This window comes from Podarcis melisellensis (genome assembly GCF_964234715.1).
Source record: "Podarcis melisellensis genome assembly, chromosome: 4".
Taxonomy (NCBI): domain Eukaryota; kingdom Metazoa; phylum Chordata; class Lepidosauria; order Squamata; family Lacertidae; genus Podarcis; species Podarcis melisellensis.
The window spans coordinates 78,916,920-78,939,979 of NC_138531.1; the positions used below are offsets into that span (position 1 = coordinate 78,916,920).

Genomic DNA, 23,060 nt, shown 5'->3' on the forward strand with positions numbered 1-23,060 from the left:
CTGCTGTAGCCTCTGATTGCTTGGGAAGGAAGGACCCAGGAGAGGAGGAGACTTAGACAGCTATGGGAAGACGGGGACCCTCAGTCTCCACAAGTGCCTCAGAGGGGGGAGACCTACCAAGAAGAGTTGCTGTGCTCAATAGGCCTGGCATTCCTGAGCAGACCTTGTTTCTTCTGATAAATAGTTAACTTCACTTACTTTGTGTGATTTATTGCTGGCTGGCTCCAAGACACTTGCTCAAATGTATTTCTACTCTGCTTGACTGATAATGGGATACCTGGTAGGAATCTCATGTTATTCAAAGAGTTTTTCTCTTTTAAGTTACTTCAAAGGATTTAAATGGTGGGCTCAGACGGGAGTGGAAGATGGCTGAAATCCATTGCTCCTAAGCACATTAGTCCAAGAACAAAGAAGCAGGAAGAAAACAGGAAACATGGTCAGCCAGTTCTAAATGGGAGTGGGAGCTCTCTTGAATTTCCGGGGTCCTGCCTTTAACAGAGCAAAGCAGTCTGGTAGGAAGAAGGGATAGCCAAACCCTACTGAGTATTGGGCTGATCCGTATCTAACATGCTAGACAATGCCAGGCTTTATAGCAGCCAATCAGAAAATCTGACCTCTCTAAGCCTCATGCAAAGGAAGGAAAATTTTGGACTAAGCTCTCTCAAGTGTTGAACGATTAATTAGTCTGAGGACAGATATAGTGATGCTTCACACCCTATGGGGCAGCCTGGCAGGAATTAGGAAATTCCTTTCAAGTGTTTACGGGCCACTCAGACTGTCAAGCAGCTACATCTGGGGAGGAAGTGGGAGGGAAGTAAGGAGGCTTCTGTTGTGGTGTAATGACAGTCACTGATTCCATATTGGAGTCTGCACCGTAAGCCTTGCAGCAAAAAGAAAAGGGGAACGTTTTTCCCTTTAGAAAATGGAAACTAGTATGGTTATGCTGTCACAGCCTTAGAAATCTGGCCAGCTTAAGCCACCCTTGCCCCAGGAAGTGCAGTGAAATGGTCTTGCAAATGGACCTTGAGCATTGGTTGGGAGTGGATGTGATCATCAGAATGGATCTTGAGTGATATTAAGAGATAATGTAATCAATTGCTGATTAGATATACCCAAACAGGTGAGAGGCACATACTTGTAAATAACTGGCTAGCACAGGGGTCAGTGATTACATCTCCATTTGATGATTAATATTCATTGTTTTAATAACAATGAGATGCATAGCTAGAACAGGTGATAGGCACCTACTTTTCTGTGTTTGCTCTGAGCCTTTCAAAAGGGAGAGAATGGTTTGTAAAAGAAAGGAATTATCAGAGTCTGGGAACCAGTCCTGGGAGTTTTCCCCCCTGGGCATGTACAATCCCTCAACTATTCCTTTGGTATATCCAAGGTATACCCTGTGGATGATCTACAATGTAAAAGAGTTTTCAAGTTTGTTTTGATGCCATGTGAATGACTGCATACAAGACTTAGTATCTGTGCATGTAGTTGTCTTAGAAGACAAACAACACTTTATATTTGGTAACTGTTTTTAAAATTTTCAATAAATTTGTAAAACAAACCAACTATGGCTGTGTATGCTATATCTTTAAAACACACCCTAACAAAACACACACACTCACTCACTCACCATAAATCTTGAGAACTGTAGTTTGTTATGGGTGCTGGGAATGGTAGCTCTGATGGGGTAAGCTACAGTTCCCAGGATTCTTTGGGGGTGCTTTGAATGTGCTTTATAGTTATAGCATATAAGCAGGCAATGTTAAGAGAAAGCTAAGTGAAAAAAACTATGTGATCAGCTCCTGTGGTTGGATCTTTTAAATGTTATCCCAGCGACACAGGATTTGCTCACAGAATAGAGGCCTTCACATGGCTCAGGTCACGTTTCAAAAGCCCCATGTTGTTATAATACCCAATGAAAATTGGTTGTGTGTATGGTTCAATAAGTCTTCCCAGACTATCACTCTCCCACATACAACTAGTGCAGCAAAATCCACTGTGCTGTTTCTCTGTTTCAGATAAATGTCATGATAGGAGTTAGTAACAACTGTGGTATATCAGAGTATTACATTTTAATTGTGATTTTATTTTTTTCAGGAATTTCAGAGAGCTCAAACCTGGAGCTGATAACACTGACATGCACTTGTGTGGCAGCAACACTCTTCTGGCTTCTGTTAACACTCTTCATCCGTAAGCTTAAAAAGGTGAGGCCAAAGGCACTGGCACTGAAGCCTCTTCTGGTTTTCCAAATGGGATATGCCTTTTTGTGTTATGTCCCCCCCCCCAAATAACAGCTATTTTGGGACTGGCACCCCCAGCACTCTCTCAAAATTCTAAATGTGCCCGTTGCTCTCAAAAGGTTGCCAACCCCTGTCTTAAGATGCAACAATACCCTTAACTGTATCTGTGGCCACACAACTGCTCTCCTTTCTGTTTTTGAAAGACGTGGATTTCTGCCAGTTGTCGTAGTGGATTTCTGCCAGTTGTCATACTTCATCACAGGTAGAAATCCAGACTGACATGGCATTCCACTGGAAACAGCCACCTGACAGTGGATGGACCTGACAGTGTCCCTTTATCCAAAGCCTGGCTTATGGGGGTGAAATAATTTCAAAACTATCAATGTTATAAATATGTTACTTCAAATTGTGCTTCATTTTTACTGAAAGTAAGATAAATCTTCAATGCTGATTTGTGTTGGCTTGAGGGAGATTCTTAGCTAGATAACAGCTTATATGCACTAATTTTAGCTGCTTTGAAAGACAATTCAAGTTGTCCCATTAACACAGGAAAAAAACTGTTCCCTTTGTCCCTGAATCATAGATAGGCAGGCTGACCCTGTGCAAATGTACTCAGAAGTAAATCTCTCCAAGTTTGAGAAGGCTTGTTCTGCATCGGATTGCAGCCTTAATCCTTCTAACAGCCTAATGAGTCTAAATTACTTGCTAGGCATCACTATGGGGAAATAATATTGCGTAGGCAAGAGCCTACAGGGAAATATGAATTCTTGAACATTTGAAAAATGTGTACACAAAATGTTACTGGTGAATACTTTGCAGATTACATCTCAGTCTTGCACAACTTTCAAACCGCATTTGGCGACTTTTTTTAAGCAACAAGCATTGACAGCTGAACTCATCTGTTGCATATGCCAGTATTTTCTTTTGTACAGTTGTCTGCCAAAGCTATTTTTAGAGGTTGTAGTTAGTAATTTTTCTGAAAATACACTCAACTGAAAGTACAGACTGGAATCTCTATCACATGGCAATTATTTGAGGAGGTCTTCATATGGATTTAATTGACGAAATCAAGCATACAATACAGTATATATATGAGAGAAGGTGGTGGAAATATCACCAGAATGAAAAAAATACATGGCCATGTTAAAATGAAGCATCTTTAACAGATTGTACATTGGAGCATGAAATGTGTGTCCATATGGCAAGAGGTGCAGCAGTCATATCCAATTAACCAAACTCCTTCCTGACCAAAGCCAGGAGAACTTACTCAGGATGGCTGTGCATTTTGTAGTGACTTGGGGATCTTTAACATTATTTTCCAGCCTTATTCTTCCGAAATAAAGACAGATTATTTATCAATCATAATGGATCCTGAAGAAGTCCCCTTAGATGAACAATGTGAACGACTTCCTTATGAGGCCAGCAAATGGGAGTTCGCCCGGGAAAGGCTCAAACTGGGTAATCCTGTGCTTCTTTCTCTACTATTGCATGTGATTCTGGGTTGGTAATAACAAAATGTGGGTTTCAACCAGCCTTCCCCAACCTAGTGCCCTCCAGATGTTGCTCGACTGCAGCTCATGGAGGATAAGGCTATTTGTGGCTACTAACCATGATGTCTATGTTTTCTCTCCACTGCCAGAGGCAATACGTCTTTGATCACCAGTTGCTGAGAACTGCAGGTGTGCAGAGTTCTGTTGCACTCAAGTCCTGCTTGTGGGCATTCCATAGCATCTGCTGGGCAACTCTGAGAACAGGATGTTGGAGTAGATGGACCATTGGCATGATATAGCAGGTCTTCTTATATCCTTGCATTAACTGCAGATTAATGCTGCAAAGCAGCTTTTATTTATCAACTATTTTTTTTTCTGTTAATGGGTACTGTTTTTATTTCGGAAAACAAGATTATGCCCCTTAATTGTTACTGTTGCCCTCTGGTTCTGAAATGGATTTGCTTTAAAAATAACTCTCAGTTCAGTTGTTCCTATCTGGCCTCTGCAGACGTATTTAGAATCCAGATGTAGGGATCACAGCATCTGCACAATTCATCCCTTTGAGGGGGCAGCACTAAACTGAGCGTCACTGTTTCATAACCGATTTGTAGGTAAACTATTTTCCTCCAAGGGATGCATTCACAAGTGTTGAAGAATTGTTGTGTAACAGGAATTACTATCAGTTTCCTCCTGGGTATCAGACACCCATGGACTAAAAATCCTGGAAGCAGTTAGACAAACCTGTGCCCTGGCCTCCAAATGTAAAAGGGAATCAGTCCGGACAGTGATGTCACTATGACATCAAGTGACTGGCAGGTGAGTGGCCCTGCCCACCTGTCATATTTGGTGCCCCAGGTCGGCGGTTTGAATCCCCACGACGGGGTGAGCTCCTGTTGCTCGGTCCCTGATCCTGCCCACCTAGCAGTTCAAAAGTACTATGCAAGTAGATAAATAGGTACCGCTCTGGCAGGAAGGTAAACGGTGTTTCCGTGTGCTGCTCTGGTTTGCCAGAAGTGGCTTAGTCATGCTGGCCACATGACCTGGAAGCTGTTCACCAGCTAGCTACCTTGGACAATAAAGCAAGATGAGTGCCCCAACCCCAGAGTCAGCCACGACTGGACCTAATGGTCAGGGGTCCCTTTACCTTTTTATAAGGAAGTAAGTCCCATTCAATTTGATGGGTGTTAACATAAGAACATCCAGGCCCATCAAATCCAGCAACCTGTTCTTACAGTGACCAACCCGATGCCTATAGGAAGCCTGCAAGCAGGACCTGAGCGCAAGAGCACTTTCTCCTCCCTCTGTTTACAGCAGCAACTGATATTCAAAAGCATACTGCCTCTGACCATGGAGGCAGACCTCTTTGTCTTGCTCGTAAGTAAGCATGTTCCTGTTAAACTGTAGCCCAACATGTTTTTAAATTGTACATCTCAGCCATGCAAAGTGTGAAGAGAGCAAACGTGTTTTCTAACACATGCCTGTGTACCAGAGAGATGTACTTGCCAGGGACCCCTCCTTGACTATAGCTCCCTGTCCAGCCTACACTTGTTGGCAAACCAGGTACTTGGAGCATGCAACATGGAATTCCTCTTCTTGGCATGAACTAGTTAATTCAGTTCCTTAAGTTCTATCTTGCATGTAAGAGCTGAGGCACAAATCTGGAGTGGGAGCAGTGTAAATGTGTGTGTGGAGGGGGGTGGGGGAATGGCATAAACAAGGAAAGAATGCTGTGATCATGAATGAAAACCAGATTCTGAAAAGTTGGCTGGGTGCAGCCTGTTTGCTAAATCATCTCCCGCACAAGTCCCAGTTACGTGGAAGTCAGTCCAACCTCTCATTGACCTTGGCAGCTCGTATTGCTATTATCTTGTAAATACGACGTGTTCTTGTTTAGTTGTTGGAAGTTTTTTTTTAGTCTCACACATATTTTCTTTCTACACTTTCCACCTTTTCTTTATCAGGCCTATTAATTGTAATGCATAGCTATAAATTGTGAATCAGACAAGTGTATGAATTTGTAATGTTGCTAACAGCACCTTACTCAAATAAGTTCCACTGATGAGCTCACTGGGACATACTCCCAGGAATGCGTATTTAGGATTGCAGCCTAGTCTTAGTTCAGTAACTGCCCGGGGTTGAGGGTGAGCGGGGTGAGCCTGACTTCCAGACATTCATTCCCAGATGATGAATCACAGAATCATGGATTCAGAATTGTAGAGTTAGAAGGGACCATGAGGGTCATCTAATCCAACCCCCTGCATGCAGGAATCTTTTGCCCAACATGGGGCTCAAACTCACAACTTCGAGATTAAGCGTCTACCAAGTGAGCTATGTGAAATACCATGTGAAGTAGCCAGTGGATTGTCCCCATTCCCACCCTCCATGCATTGATGTGAAGTTCTCAATAGAGTCTACATATGAGCATAGATTCTATTCAGACCTCCAGAGGTGAACACATGGAAGTTGGGAGCAGGGTCTGTGAGCAAGATCTCCTTCCTTCTCCCAATGTTCATTAACCATGGATCCTAAAAGTCTGCATAGAGCTAGCTTCTGCCTAAATCATCTTGTGCTCCTCTCATCCATTGATTCACATGATTGATGAAATGTCCTTAGGGCCTATATTTACAACTTCTTATACTGGTGGTTGTAGAAATGCTAATGATTAAGTGAGGTATGTAAATGCCTTGAATGAAATGTTGGATTTTATACCCTTTTAATGGTCATAGCTTCTCTCAAAGAACATGAGGAATTATAATTTGGCAAGGATACTGAGAATTCTTTAATAGAGATTCCTAACCCTCCTTTGGAGGAAGAGTGAGGTATAAATTCAATAAAAAAGAACAAGAATTATTCACAGAACTACAGTTTATTAATACCCTAGAATGAATACCCTAGAACAGTTTCATATACTATGGTTCTAAAACTATGGCAGTTTGTGAATAGGAGATCAGGAGTGGATAAACAATAAAACAATCAATAATCTTAAAAGAGAAGTGACAGTCACTACAACTTAAGTAGTGGGATTAATTATTACTCAAAGCTTGATTAAAAATGACCAGATATTAACCTGGCACTGAAATTAAAACAAGATTTGCATCTGAGAGTGGAGGGCATTCCCCAAGTGGTACAACATTACAGAGAAGGGCCCCTCTTCTCTGTACCCCATAGTGTGGAACATCCAAAGATGGGATACTGAGGAGGAGCTCTAAAAGAAGTGCTTCTTCATTTAGGGCTTTATAGGTCATCACCAACATCTTGAATGCAGTTCAGAAACTTACTGGAAGCCTGTGCGGTTTCTTAAGAATCAGTGTCCTATGGCTGCAGTTCAGTGCTCCACTTAAGAGTTTAGCAGCTTCAGTTTTGAAGTTATCTTCAAGGACATCTTCAGATATGGCATGTTACAGAGCATGCATTAACATGGCCAGGTTATCTGTATCCAGGGATGAACATGGCTCGTGAGACAAGTTGACCAAAGACACTGTCAGCCACTAAAAACAACAGGGTCTCCAGTGACAAGTCTAGACCAAAAGTTATGAATCAACTCCTTCAATGGGAGGGCAACCCCCTTCTAGAGCAGGCAGTTTCCCCAATTCCTGGACTCATGAACCACCAATCCACAGTGCCTTGGTTGGGTAGGGATTCACTCTCAGTTTGTTCTCTGGCATCCAACCCATTACAGAAGTAGAAATAAAGGTGGAATAACTGTATTACTGTGCCTCCAACTATCATTCCACAGAGTCACTGCTGTAGTATACCATGGTCGATGGTACTGAATGCTGCTGAGAGGCCACCAAGGGGACATTAGGCACTGGTTGGGAACTTCTACAATTTGTTTCAGGAAAGGGTCATCCACAGCCTCCCCTTGGTTCAACATTATATCTTAGAGTCCTATCACAACATTATTTTAATTTCTTCATTTCTTTTTATCCATGTTCTATTCACAGTGATACCATGATCACTGTTTTTAATTTATGTGCAGGGGTGCACTTTGTTGATGTTCCCTTTCTGTTTCAGAGCCTTCGGTTGCTTCATTCCAGTTTTGGGAGTTACCCCACCAAGGCTCAGTTTTATCTATCAAGCTGTATTCACCTTCCTGTACTAGGAGTTCAAGTTCATTTTGTTTATTTCCCATCCTCTGCACACTGAAACCCATGGATATTTTACTTCAATGTCTCTCCTGTGGAGTTTGCCTGGCACCAGCCACAGCTTCCCCAGCCTCCCCTCTACCTCCCAAGTCTCTATCTTTAGTGCTTATCTTTGAATTTACCTTTGGGCTATTGTCTCCATTCCCCACGGATTTCGTTTAAAGCCCTCTTGATCAAGTTTGTCCTGCTTCTGCCAAACACATTTTTCTCCAGTCCTCATGAGGTGCAGCCCATTTCCTGCCTGTAGTACTTTGTTAAGGAAGTTTGTACTGTGTTCTCAGAAACCAACCCTCTCCTGTCGACACTATCTGCACAGATGAAATACTAGTCTCTTTCTTTTTAGTCCTCTGTCTTTTACAGGAATACTTGGCAAGAAGACTACCTGAGCCCCAAGGTACTTCACCTTCCTCCCCAGAGCTTCAGAGTCAGATGTGCTATGTTCATAGTTGTGTCTTGTGGCGCCATTTGTCTCCTTGTGGATTAGTAAGAAGGGATAATCATCAGTGAGCCTGAAAAGTCTTAGTGACCTGTCCTTCATATCCTGGATCTGTGTGCCAGACAGACAGCGTGCTTCATGAACAAAAAGGTCCGGTTGGCACACAGCTGCCTCTGTACCTCTCAGTAGGAAGTCCCCAAGCACCACCACCCTTGTCCTCCTCCTTCCTGCACTCAGTGGCTGAATCATCTCTGTCCTTGAAGGGGTTGAGAGTCTTCCTTTCCCATCTGGTATATCCTGAGAATCACTCTTATTGGACAGATAATAAAAGTGATTTCTTAGTCACAGTGCTTCAAAATTCTACTCTTTTTTTTCTGTAGCTGTCTTCCATGCAGTTTCCTCCTTGTTACAGCTCCCATCTTCTTCCTTGACAGTTTCTTCCTGGTTATGGCAAGGGAAGCTCTGCAATGCCACAACAGAACCAGCCAGACAATGTGGCCCCAGCAAGCACTCCAGTGGTGGCAGCTTTAACCTTCAAAGTCCTAAAGATTTGAGCCTAGAATAGCCAAAGCAATGGCCTTCTCTAATACATTCAGTTCACCAAAAGCTTCTCAAATAATCACATCCCCTACCCACTTGTGCTACTTGGGATGCATATGCCTTGACACGCTGTTAACCATTCCTTTGTACTTCAGATACCAAAGCTCATACTTGAATTCATGTCTCTTCAACAAACTCTTCAACAAAGTAGCTGGAAAAGCTACTTGCTGGTTGCAAGGCAGGCCTGGCCTCTTCCTATCAAGTGGAGATGGGGATAAGAACACTAGTAGAGTCCTGATGGATTGGATTAATGTTTCAACTATTCCAGTATGCTGTTTCTCACAGGGGCCAACCAGATGCCTCTCAGAAACCAAGAAGCAGAACTGAAGGCAACAGCTCTCTCTAGCAACTGCTATTTAATGGCATACTGCCTCTAAATTTTAATTTTAATCTGAATTTTCCTCATATATATTTGCTAATCTAAAGATTGCTTTGTTTCTTCATATTTCTGCCTTTTGTCTAATGAGGAGCGTGTGTGTGTTTTGCTTAAGGCATAAGATGGATCTGGCTACAGCCAGGCTATATGTTTTAAAAAATTGGGATCAGCTATTGTTCCTTTATCCTAAAAAAGTTAGTTATGTAACCTGATACCTGCAGGAAAACATGTCGGAATTCCTAGGGATGGGTGTGAATATGTCAATTTTAGTTTATCTCATTTCTCATCTTTCCAATCTTAAATTCAGTTCTCCACATTTCCAGTTTGCAATTAAAAAAAAAAAACTTATGTGAAAATTAATCAACATTTGAGTACAAATTTCTCCTAATACGCAAGTTTGCCAAGTATACATATTTTTGCAAAGCATTTTGCAATGTATTGTTGCCATGAATGTATGCTTTTTGTGCATGCTTTACCCTCAGGTATGCATTTTTGTAAACATCGCTTGTCTGGAGAACTGAACTGCTAAATTTGGAGAAATGCAAATTTTGAAGGATGGCTGTGTTTGGCTTGCATATTGAAAGTGCAAATTGGGTTGGTCACCTTTAAATGTGAACTGAATTGAATTTCTTTCTCCACCTGCAGCACCTAGAAAAGTCTAATTCAACCTCCAGTCTCCATCTTGGAAACGGGTCTAAATGCAGACCTCATTGCTAGGACATCCAACCTAATTTTTGTACTCCCTCCCGCTATTACTATTTTCCCTGTCACCCCACCCCACTTTCGGCTCTTAGTAGCACCTGGCCTAATGAAGCAGTCTGGGGCATTTGAAAGTTTGCTTATGGTTTAGTGACATTTCAGTTGGTCCTGATAAAGGTATTGGCCAATTGTGAGTGTTGACTCTTCCTCACCACCACCCCTGCTTAAGGATCAACATAGCAGCCTTGGCTTTTTAAGTGTCCATTGTTACTTATAGACTGTGAATTTGTTGAATCCCTGTTTAAAGCTACTGGCCATCCCATCCTCACATCCCGTGGTGGTGAATTTCATAAACTAATTAGGTGTTGTGTGAAGAAGTAACTTCTTTTTGTCTGTCCTGAATCATTGGCCAATCATTTTCATTGGATGAGAAATATACATAACTAGCACTAGCATAATGTTGGCCATCTGCAGTTTTATTATATAGGAGAAGTTCTCCCATCTGGAAACTGTCTCAGATTGCAAGGAAAGTCATAAGGACTTGATTGAAGGCAATACTGCTTGTCTCTACCTGGGAGTAAGTGTTAACAGGGCTGGCCATCTTCCTTTTGCTAGGTGATTAGTGATAAATTTTAATCGGTCATTCTTTCTCCAACTTGCCCATTAGCTCTGTAAAATCTCATACATTTTCATTTTTTAATTATTTTTCATTTTTTATCATTTGTGAAGTATCTAGTAAGCTTATGCCCACAAGAAGTTATTACACAAAAGGAATAAATAAAGCTTGGTTTATTATATGAAATGAAAGTGACAGAATATATATAAAGGCTGCTTCAGACAGCAAAAATAAAGCAGGTAGCAAATCCTACAATGCATACACACCTTGATCTAAAGGAAAGTAAGTGTGGCAATTTTGCCATGGAAACCACAGTGAAAGCAAGTTAAGAAATGGAGAAGGGGAAAGAAAGGTATACCTGTCCTTCAGGCAGCATGGTTCTTGGATTCCTGGAGGGCACTGAGTAGAATTTTCATTGGAGCTTTGAGAGTTCTGAGTAAACTTTTGTTGGAGCTAGGAGAGATGACTAAACATTGAGAATCTAAGGCTTTTAATCCAATGTCATCTAATGGAGAAGGGAGGGGGGCTTTCAGATGAGCAATTCCTATAATTCCAATGGTTTTATTGTTCCGTTGGATTTATTTCAGAGTTTCCTGCCTATTTCCCACTTTGCTTATTTGCTTAATAAAAGTTGAAGGAATACAATTCTAGTGGGCAATGACTAAAACTGGCCATCCTTGTCTGCCTCCTGTCTCAAAGTTTTCCCTCATTATCTTGATGGCATCCATTCAGATGTAAAGTAGATTTTAATGGTAACTAGACAGGGGTCCCCTTCATGGATCACTTCATGGATCATGAAGGGGTCCCCTTCATGGATCACTGCCCCTTCATGGATCACTGCCTTGCCGTGGCGAAGGGGCTTGAAGAACTCAGAGAAGCTATGAACTATGCCGAGCAGGGCACCCAAGATGAACAAGTCATAGTGGAGAGTTTTGACCAAACGTGATCCACCTGGAGGAGGAACCGGCAAGCCACTCCAGTATCCCTGCCAAGAAAACTCCATGGACAAAGACAACAGGCATATAAAAGATATGACGCTGGAAGATGAGCCCCTCAGGTCGGAAGGCGTCCAACATGCTACTGGGGAAGAGCGGAGGGCAAGTACAAGTAGATCCAGAGCTGATGAAGCGGCTGGGCCAAAGCCGAAAGGACGCTCAGTTGCGGATATGCCTGGAAGCGAAAGGAAAGTCCAATGCTGTAAAGAAAAATATTGCATAGGAACCTGGAATGTAAGAACCATGAACCTGGGTAAGTTGGAGGTGGTCAAAAATGAGATGGCAAGAATAAATATTGACATCCTGGGCATCAGTGAACTAAAATGGACGGGAATGGGTGAATTCAGTTCGGATGACCATCATATCTACTACTGTGGGCAAGAAACCCGTAAAAGAAATGGAGTGGCCCTCATAGTCAACAAAAGAGTGGAGAAAGCTGTACTGGGATGCAATCTCAAAAATGATAGAATGATCTCGATACGAATCCAAGGCAGACCTTTTAACATCACAGTAATCCAAGTTTATGCACCAACTACTTGTGCTGAAGAAACTGAAATTGACCAATTCTATGAAGACTTACAAGACCTTATAGAAGTGACACCAAAGAAGGATGTTCTTCTCATTATAGGGGATTGGAATGCTAAAGTAGGGAGTCAAGAGATAAAAGGAACAACTGGCAAGTTTGGCCTTGGAGATCAAAACGAAGCAGGGCAAAGGCTAATAGAGTTCTGTCAAGAGAACAAGCTGGTCATCACAAACACGCTTTTCCAACAACACAAGAGACGACTCTACACATGGACATCACCAGATGGGCAGCATCGAAATCAGATTGATTATATTCTCTGCAGCCAAAGATGGAGAAGCTCTATACAGTCAGCAAAAACAAGACCTGGAGCTGACTGTGGCTCAGATCATCAGCTTCTTATAGCAAAATTCAAGCTTAAACTGAAGAAAGTAGGAAAAACCACTGGGCCGGTAAGATACAATCTAAGTCAAATCCCTTATGAATACACAGTGGAAGTGAGGAACAGGTTTAAGGATTTAGATTTGGTGGACAGAATGCCTGAAGAACTATGGATGGAGGCTCGTAACATTATACAGGAGGCAGCAACGAAAACCATCCCAATGAAAAGGAAATGCAAGAAAGCAAAGTGGCTGTCCAATGAGGCCTTACAAATAGCGGGGGAGAGAAGGCAAGCAAAATGCGAGGGAGATGGTGAAAGATACAGGAAATTGAATGCAGATTTCCAAAGAATAGCAAGGAGAGACAAGAAGACCTTCTTAAACGAGCAATGCAAAGAAATAGAGGAAAGCAATAGAATGGGAAGAACCAGAGATCTGTTCAAGAAAATTGGAGATATGAAAGGAACATTTCGTACAAAGATTTCCATAATAAAGGACAAAAGTGGAAAGGACCTAACAGAAGCAGAAGACATCAAGAAGAGGTGGCAAGAATACACAGAGGAATTATACCAGAAAGAAATGGAGGTCTCGTATACCCCAGGTAGTGTGGTTGCTGACCTTGAGCCAGACATCCTGGAAAGTGAAGTCAAATGGGCCTTAAAAAGCACTGCAAATAACAAGGCCAGTGGAAGTGATGGTATTCCAGCTGAACTATTTAAAATTTTAAAAGATGATGCTGTTAAAGTGCTACACTCAATATGCCAGCAAGTTTGGAAAACTCAGCAGTGGCCAGAAGATTGGAGAAGATCAGTCTACATCCCAATCCCAAAGAAGGGCAGTGCCAAAGAATGCTCCAACTACCGCACAATTGCACTCATTTCACACGCTAGCAAGGTTATGCTTAAAATTCTACAAGGAAGGCTCAAGCAGTATGCGGACCGAGAACTCCCAGAAGTGCAAGCTGGATTTAGAAGAGGCAGAGGAACCAGAGACCAAATTGCAAACATGCGCTGGATTATGGAGAAAGCTAGAGAGTTCCAGAAAGACATCTACTTCTGCTTCATTGACTATGCAAAAGCCTTTGACTGTGTCGACCACGGCAAACTATGGCAAGTTCTTAAAGAAATGGGAGTGCCAGATCACCTCATCTGTCTCCTGAGAAATCTCTATGTGGGACAAGAAGCTACAGTTAGAACTGGATATGGAACAACTGATTGGTTCAAAATTGGGAAAGGAGTACGACAAGGCTGTATTTTGTCTCCCTGCTTATTTAACTTATATGCAGAAATCATCATGCGAAAGGCTGGGCTGGATGAATCCCTAGTCGGAATTAAGATTGCCGGAAGAAATATCAACAACCTCAGATATGCAGATGACACAACCTTGATGGCAGAAAGTGAGGAGGAATTAAAGGACCTTTTAATGAGGGTGAAAGAGGAGAGCGCAAAATATGGTCTGAAGCTCAACATCAAAAAAACGAAGATCATGGCCACTGGTCCCATCACCTCCTGGCAAATAGAAGGGGAAGAAATGGAGGTAGTGAGAGATTTTACTTTCTTGGGCTCAATGATCACTGCAGATGGTGACAGCAGCCACGAAATTAAAAGACGCCTGCTTCTTGGGAGAAGGGCAATGACAGGCCTAGACAGCATCTTGAGAAGTAGAGACATCACCTTGCCAACAAAGGTTCGTATAGTTAAAGCTATGGTTTTCCCAGTAGTGATGTATGGAAGTGAGAGCTGGACCATAAAGAAGGCTGATCGCCGAAGAATTGATGCTTTTGAATTATGGTGCTGGAGGAGACTCTTGAGAGTCCCATGGACTGCAAGAAGATCAAACCTCTCCATACTGAAGGAAATCAACCCTGAGTGCTCACTGGAAGGACAGATTGTGAAGCTGAGGCTCCAGTACTTTGGCCACCTCATGAGAAGAGAAGACTCCCTGGAAAAGACCCTGATGTTGGGAAAGATGGAGGGCAGAAGGAGAAGGGGACGGCAGAGGACGAGATGGTTGGATAGTGTTTTCGAGGTTACCAGCATGAGTTTGACCAAACTGCGGGAGGCAGTGGAGGACAGAGGTGCCTGGCGTTCTCTGGTCCATGGGGTCACGAAGAGTCGGACACGACTAAACGACTAAACAACAACAACAACAGACAGGGGTGGCGCTGTGGGTTAAACCACAGAGCCTAGGGCTTGCCGAACAGAAGGTCAGCAGTTCAAATCCCTGTGATGGGGTGAGCTCCTGTTGCTCGGTCCCAGCTCCTGCCAACCTAGCAGTTCGAAAGCATGTCAAAGTGCAAATAGATAAATAGGTACCGCTCTGGGGGAAAGGTAAACGGCATTTGCGTGTGCTGCTCTAGTTCGCCAGAAACGGCTTACTCATGCTGGCCACATGACTAATATGGCCAATAAAGCGAGTTGAGTGCCGCAATCCCAGAGTCGGCCACGACTGGACCTAATGGTCAGGGGTCCCTTTACCTTTAGCTAGGCTTACATATGCTGGTCTCTACACAAGGTGTGAGGAGCTTCAGGATGTGAGCTGGCCATTAGCTTAGTGTGAGTATATACTGTATCAGAATTTGGCTCTCTCCAACAGATATCAAATTGCAAATGTTTAGAAAACAAATGACTATTGTTACAGTCTCTGTATGAAGAAACATATGCAAAGGGTTCTATGCTACCATTGCTTATGGTGGCTGTAAGCATACCGTATGATACCCATTAAGCTGCAAACAGTATGGCAGGTCATGCCCCCACTTAGGCCTTTTTTAAAATGTCAGTGTGCTCTAACCATTCAGTTATTCAATCAGGAAACAGCTTTGTGTCAAGCAGAAAACAGACTCCCTGTAGCCAGGGTGGAATCACTTAGTGTACTACCCAACCTAGGGTGGTCCTTTACCCCACCTAGGATTTTTATTTTATTTGGATCTTTAATCGTGGCATAACAAGCACTGACTGCATTGAAAGAATGACAACTTGTTTTAAGAAAAAAAAGGGCAATTCTATGTTTGTTTGTGTGGCTCCCTCCAAGAGTGCAGTTGTTGGAGTCCAAAAGTCTGCTCACACAACATTTCCCCTGACTTTCATGATCTCAGTTACCCTAAGTGAACCTGGAGGTGTGGGGTGGGGAAAAACCAGCCTGTGTAGTAGTAACATAACCCCTAAGAGATTGAGTTAAATATTAGGATTATCTATTATAGGCTAAGGCGAGACCTTATGCCTTTGATTTTCCCTTGCTCTGCTTTTCAATTGTCCTTCCAGATGTCCTCTTTATTGTGTATTTGTGACAATTTGTATTCATGCTGGTATTGGGGCAGATATACAGATGATCCCACTTTCAATACTGCTGTGCCAGGTGAAAATGGGGTGACGGGGGAAATAGATTTCAGTGGGACCTAAATTGCACCTTACATTCCTAATAACGCTTCTCTGTATGCCATTATCTTCTGAAGCTGCTGGAGGGATTTTCTGTGGCTTGTAAAGTGAGGAGAATTTGGTCCAAGAATTCAAATATCCAAATACTCTCTACAAGTTCTTAGGAGCCAATGTTTGGCACTAAAACATAATGTAACTGAAACCAGAATATCAGAGGATTTTTAAAGCGGGGGGTTTTATGAGTTTTCCATGAAACAGAGATTGTTCAGATGGAAAAGATATCTGGAAAACATGCCAGTGTCCGAATACAACAATACCCCTGTGGTGTTTTACTGAGTACAGAGAGAGTTTACAAGTTGCTTATTCCAATGTCCTAAGTAAATGGACTATTATTGATCAAAACAAATGCCAAATTCTCAGAAAACAACGAGCTTCCAGGAGTTAGGTTTACAACAGATGGATGCCTGGTCTGCACGGGGGTCCTAAGGGCTCCATGACAGAATCAGGCTCCTGCAACACAAGCAACAGGTTTCAGTGCCCTCTATCTCCTTCACTTTACTGATGTCCTCATGATTCTGTGAATCCAGGTGGACAGATGATCAGATGAACACACATTTTACCACACGTCTTCCCCTGATATGTGGTAAAACCCGAGCAACCCTGTCCAGTCAGGGGAAAGAAGGGAAATTAATGAAGCGGGGAGATAGCAGAATGGAAAAGTGAAAGGACCAAATGGGATCTGATTGGTGCAACCCTTAGGCAGGGAGAAATGGTCTAATGCCCAAATTAAGTATGATGTTGCCATCTAGTTTGCCCTTATGTAGCTGATGTCTTTTTAAAAATAAGTAGCTGGGGGGAATTAGAATCATGGAATGGAGGGACGTCGCTTTAATCCTTTGCTCTTGCTGAAATCCCAGCTGGAATTTGTTCCCCATCCCAATACTTGCAAATATCAGTGGGAATTGTAGATTATGGGAGGCATGCTTAAAAGGCAGCAAACATTCCATTATTTGGCTTAGCACTGTACTTTTACAACCATTTAATTTCTTGCCCTAGCCAGCAAAATATCTTAGGCCATCTCTGACCAAGAGACGGATGACATAACAGAGTGCCAGACAAGTACTGAAGGCCATTCCAATCCTTGCAGAAGAAATGAAGGAATGAAACAACAGCTGGCACTGGTGGTTACTGTTGTGCCTTGTGGCATTTTTCAGCAGCAGCAGCAGAGTGCTTCATGCCAGTACTTTGCAGCAGTTTTGGAACATTTTGATTGTTAATACAGCCACTGCCTTGAAGCAGCATAGCCATCGCTACAGTGTCATTCTTAGGGCTTGACAGTGGGCTAAATTTGAAGCATAAGCTTAAATGTGATAAATATTTGTTGTCTTGTATCCCAACTATTGCAGGTTACTCCCCTGGATTTTACAGACCAGTTCTAACAAGTTAATATATCTTAGCTGACGTGGCTCAGTTTCTGTTATTCCTAAGAATGCAGACACGCCATACATTTAAAGCACTTTCTCCATGCCAAAGAATCGTGGGAATTGTGGGTAACATCTCACAGAGCTACACTTCCCAGAATCCTAAACGACAACAGTTCCCAGGATTCTTTGGGAGGGGAAAATGTACTTTAAATATATGATGTGTACACAGCCCAAAACACAATAATTACTATTGAAAGGCTCTGGATCAGAACCGGCCAGGTGTGATAGTCTCCCCCTTTTGCAGCTGTGCTCACACTTCCATCATCTGTTTGACTACTTAGGGTTACATTTATATTGTGAATCACTTTGAGCATAGGTCTGTGAAAGTGGTATAATTTATTGCATATAAATTCAGGAGCTCTCCATGTATTCTCACACAGTCAGAACTTTAAACATAATGAAAAGTTTAATACTATGAGTTATCTGATGATGTCTCTCTAAGCAGCAACTGTGATTTGTTTTTGATGCAGGAAAGACCCTTGGGCGAGGTGCTTATGGGAAAGTAGTACAAGCAGCCGCTTTTGGAATTAAAAAATCACCCACGTACAAAGTAGTTGCTGTAAAAATGCTGAAAGGTACGTATGGTGTAGAACAATTCTGCTTTCACTTTGTAGTGTCCAGACTGTGTGGGCACCCATTTTCAGCTGTCCTGCATCTGCAGTAAAGCTGAAATCCTGTTGCCATTTGAGCCAGGGACCATAGCCACAATGGTAGAGAGCCATCTTTGCAGGCGGAAGCTCACAGGTTCTGTTCTTAGATCCTCCAGCCAGAGTGGAGCAAGGCTGCTGCCTGAAAGCCAAGTTGGTCTTGACTGGCCTTCCTCAAACTGGTGCCCATCTTGGAATACAGCCCTTGTCAGCTCCAGCTAGCACAATCAGCGGTCAGGGGAAACTGGGGCTGTCACCCAGAACATCTGCAGGATACCAGTTTGCGGAAGGTTCGTGTAGGCAGCCCACAGCCCAAACGGTGCCGTTACAGGCTTCTGGACTTATACTGCTGTTCCTGCCTAGGGTTCAGGTTTGCTGAAAGCGTCCTCACAACCAACAGAATGCAGCGGGTGATCAACAAGTAGTGACAGGAGCCGGGGCAAGAAATCTCCAGGTAAGAAGTGCCCTAAGTAATAAGTAAACCATTTTGCTTGGCCTTGCAGAAGGAGCCACCGCCAGTGAGTATAAAGCTCTGATGACTGAGCTGAAGATTTTGACACATATTGGTCATCATCTGAATGTTGTGAATCTGCTGGGTGCTTGCACAAAAAATGGAGGTATGGACAACTATGACAAAAACATGGTGTTCTGGTTTGCTATTTTATTTATTTTTATTTAAAATATAGCTTTACTTTTTTGTATTTATCACAGGCTGGAAAGATCTGCTGGGCTTTGTCCTTGTTTTAACTTCAAGAGTTAAACCATGACTTGATACAACTGTGTGAAAATACATTTTTGAGATGCAGGCCTGAATTAAATCACACACAGATCAAACTTTCCTAGAAATCAGTGTGAAACAAAGACGAGAGTAGGGACTTCAGGGGAAATATTATGGATTTCTTTCAAATGCATTCTGATTTAAGTAATTATGCTGTATTGCTGAAACAGGCACTTGAACAATGACACAAAAGGCACAGAGGTTATAAATTGTCATTTCCCCCCACCAAAACGTTTATCATCTTGTTCACAGGGCCACTAATGGTTATAGTTGAATATTGCAAATATGGAAATTTATCAAGCTACCTTAAGAGCAAAAGGAATTTCTTTTCTTCCAACAAGGTAATGTCCCAAATGCTATATTTTATTTCTTCAGTTCACCGTCCACTGAAATAATCACATTAATTTTATTTTGCTGCACAGTACAAATAGGAACAGGTGTGCAAATGCCCTTTGACCAGTGCAAATATGAGTTGCTTTAATGTACAGATATAGAAAAATAACCAGGTTGTTGCAGCAATGCAGTAACTCAAGAATTTTACAAGGTTGTACCTTCCCCACTGCAAGACTTCATTGCAGGGTTCAGCAGCGATGTATTTTGGATATGTAAGGAAGGATATGTAATCTCTGGGTCAGCCTAAGTGCAATTCTATGCAACATGGCCCTGGGACTTCCCATCCTTGCACAGGCGCAGTGTTGAAGCCATAGGACAAGGCCATTAACTCAAAAATGTGGAGCAGGAATACAACTCCAGATGCACACTAGCCCTTTGCCCATGGCTGCCAAAGCAATTCTATCCATTTGCTCCTGGCTCCACTAAATTTAAATCAAAGTGAAAAAAGTGAAAAAGATAGATAGGACTCTCCTTTCCCCAAGCTCCACCTCCCACCCCCCCTACTTCACACCCCCCTTGACTATTTCTGCCTGGCTGGAATGTGGCCTTGAACTCTGATAGTGCCTTTGGTTTGCCTGGATGAGGGATAGTGAGGTGTGTGCAGAAAATAGCCTATTGCAAAAGGTAAAATTTTAAGTATATTTCTAGGAGGAGAAACTGGCTACATGATGTGTGGTTCTACTCCCTTGCTTTAATCATTTTCTAAGGGGCAGTGTTTTCCAGTGGTCGTGTCCCAGGACCTCACCAGCACATTTAAAAAGTAATTGAATGGAAAGACCTCAAAATCCATTGGGTACAATCTAGCTAAAGTTAAGCACTTTTAGATTACATTTATTTAACAGGAGGGATAAAAGCACGTGCTTAACTTTCCTGCTGAAATCAGTTGGGCTCAGAAGTGCTTAACTTTGGCTGGAATATCTTCTGTTCCATCTTGTGCCAATTTTTCCCTCTCCCACCCCCCTCTTTTTGTCTAAAGGATGCCTCCATTCAAGGAGAGCTGGTGACAGAGGAGAAGGATGTGGAGCCCATTGGTGGTAAGAAAAAAAGGCTGGAGAGTGTCCCAAGTCGAGAGAGCTTAGCAAGCTCTGGATTTCAGGAAGATAAAAGTTTAAGTGATGTGGAAGAGGAAGAGGAGGGTATGTATTAATTCCTTCCTTTTTCTATGCAGCCTGTGGATATTTTTACCGCGCGATCTGCATCTTTGACATTTTCTTTCCCCGTTTATCACCCTCATAAACATCCTTGGGAGATACTCGGATCCAAGAAAAGATGGTTTAAAATAAGCTTATTTACAACGTTACTCAATTGGACAGGAAGATGTGTGACTGTTTCTATGGTCTCTTCCTTAACCTTGGGGAAGTGCTCACCACCTCCCAATAATTGTTTTTTGTTCTCACTAGTAAACTAAGTTTCAGGCACTCCATTGTACTGCGGGCAGCACAAAGTAATGTTAACCTCGTATGTGCTGAATTGATTTCAGATTCTGATGAATTTTACAAGTGGCCCCTCACCATGGAAGATCTAATTTCTTACAGTTTTCAGGTGGCCAGAGGGATGGAGTTCTTATCATCTCAAAAGGTTAGTTTTCCTCCTGTGCATTTCCCCTCCGGAAGATTAATAATAATGGGGTAATGTTTTGCATGCATTATGCTTCCAACAGCCTACTGTATAATAGGCTGGGAATGTTATCCCCATATTGCCCTCTAGTATGACAGACAGAAATCCACAAGTCCAGCTTTTCTGTCACCTTTGTAAAATCCATCTTTTAAATTGTTGGCTGTTTGTTAAGACAGAGTCCTTATTGGGGTGTGTGGAGAGCCAGTGACCCTAAAGACATATATACATTAGAAGCATATGTCCACCACTTATATATATTTTACATTAAGTGTTTTGCACAATTTTAACTGCTGGTTGATAGCCACCTAGCATACGTCCTACCCTAGCCACCTGACCTAAATGAATACATAGATTCCAAACCCCTTTCACAGCACTACCAAAGGTAGTTCTTAGACCAGTTTAAGTTTGTGATGTAACAACGCCTCTAAGAATCATGTTTCTGTTTTGTTAAATACAAAATGTTTGTGTTACTCCCTGAAACTTTATTGAGAAAGAGGGGTTTTCCCTGCACCCTGGGAAACTGGCTGCACAACGGAAGCATAGGGCAAGGCTGCTGAAGTAACCAGCGGTTCCTCATCTTCCTTGCGACTAACTGCATCAGGGAAATTGCATCATGGGGAAGACAAACTGGTTTCTGTGATTCAATGGCAATTTTGTTCCCCGGAACTCCTAAAGGAAGGAAGGACAGTTTTCTTTTTGAGGCTCTCTCTATAAATAAATGCATGTTTATTCATGTCTTCATAGCGTACACAGCAGACTAGAAACAAAAGGCTTGTTCTTCCATTGCAGTTATTCCTCTGCCTGGGGTTAGATCCAGGTGATCAGGAACCACATAAATAGCCACTAATAAACACGCAGGAATATGGTCATCTGCAGCCTCTGACAACATGCTTAAGTATGCCTTGTCACCACTAGCGGGGCCACTTACCACATCACCAAATAAAGAGAGGGAGAGAAAAGAAGATATGCCTTCGTGATAAATGTGCAAATGCCAGTTTATCAGATGGAAACTGTTGTTGGCATCTGCCTGCCTCGGGAGACAGTGGAGGAGTGTGCCTTTGAGAGTGAAGTCAAACTATTGGAAGGTTGCAGTGCTTGCTGTGGTTGTAGAGGCCAATATGGGAGAGACATGTTTTGTTGCTGCTGGGGCAGATGAAGGCGTCCAGTTGCAAAAAAATACTATAATTTAAATAGAAGTGTAGTTCCTCTTGCCAGACAGGTGTGCACGCCCCTTCTTAGTTTGCTGTCCTGGCACTGGCTGCTTACAGTTCTTCATCTTTAAATGGGATGTGAACTGGGTAGCCCTTCATCTAGACAACTGTTTTCTGTAAAGGAGGGCACATGGCCATTCTCCTTTGGATTTCCATCGATGTCACTGCTAGGAGTAATGGTGTAGTCAGAGGCTACAGATGACCACCTTTCCACATGGTTAGGGTCACTGCATGGGACATTTTTCAGTGACTGTTGCATGTCATCATCAGCATTTTATTTGCATGCTGCCTTTCCATAGTAAAAAGTGTGCTCAAGGCGGCTTACAACAAAAATATTTGCGTAATCACAAACATAATAAAAGTAGTCATAGCTGACTAAAACACATCTAAAGTACACAACCAAACTGAACCATTTTGACATAAGTCATAAAAAGTTCTAAAAATAAAGATATAAACAATTCATATCATTAACAGCAACCCCACCACCACCACTAAAACCCCCTAAACAATACCCCAACCCAGCAGTCATAGTACTTCATCTCTAGAAACATGATTTAATGTTCACAGCATCTTCAAATCTCAGCTCTCCTTTTGAAAATAAATGTGTTTCTACAAATACATCTGAAGAAGTGTATCTGAAGAAGTGTGAATGCACACGAAAGCTCATACCAAGAACTAACTTAGTTGGTCTTTAAGGTGCTACTGGAAGGAATTTTTTTTTGTTACAAATACAAGTTTCTGGTTTGGGAAAAATTAAAGATTTGGTCCAGATTTCTGTTCAGTTCAGTTTGGCTCTCTGAAAACAGGACTGGTTAAGGTGGACTCCACTATAAATTCTCATATGGTAGGAAAAATAGCTGCTTATCTAAGTCTATACAAAGTCCTAATTGATTTTGGATTTTATTATGTATTCCCAAATGCATTACCTGCAAAGCCTAAAGCAGTCTGACTTCTCCCTTGGTAGAACTCAACAGATTAAAGGTACACATGTTTAGATTCTGAAGTGTTTCTTTGGAAAGCACCTTTGCATTTCATTATGGTAGTTCAATGTAAACT

The 23,060-nt window shown here is 42.3% G+C and overlaps 1 protein-coding gene across 6 annotated transcripts in view; it reads left to right on the forward strand.

Moving 5' to 3' along the window:
- The window catches only part of FLT1 (fms related receptor tyrosine kinase 1), a 142,004-nt gene that overhangs the window by 105,767 nt on the left and 13,177 nt on the right, over window positions 1–23,060 (forward strand). For all 6 annotated transcript variants that reach the window (XM_081909316.1, XM_081909315.1, XM_081909312.1 and 3 more), the window contains 7 exons: window positions 2,098–2,204; window positions 3,563–3,698; window positions 17,829–17,933; window positions 18,509–18,622; window positions 19,036–19,124; window positions 20,153–20,312; window positions 20,657–20,754. In XM_081909316.1, coding sequence (XP_081765442.1) covers window positions 2,098–2,204; window positions 3,563–3,698; window positions 17,829–17,933; window positions 18,509–18,622; window positions 19,036–19,124; window positions 20,153–20,312; window positions 20,657–20,754 — 809 coding nt within the window. The remainder of the gene's footprint in view (window positions 1–2,097; window positions 2,205–3,562; window positions 3,699–17,828; window positions 17,934–18,508; window positions 18,623–19,035; window positions 19,125–20,152; window positions 20,313–20,656; window positions 20,755–23,060) is intronic.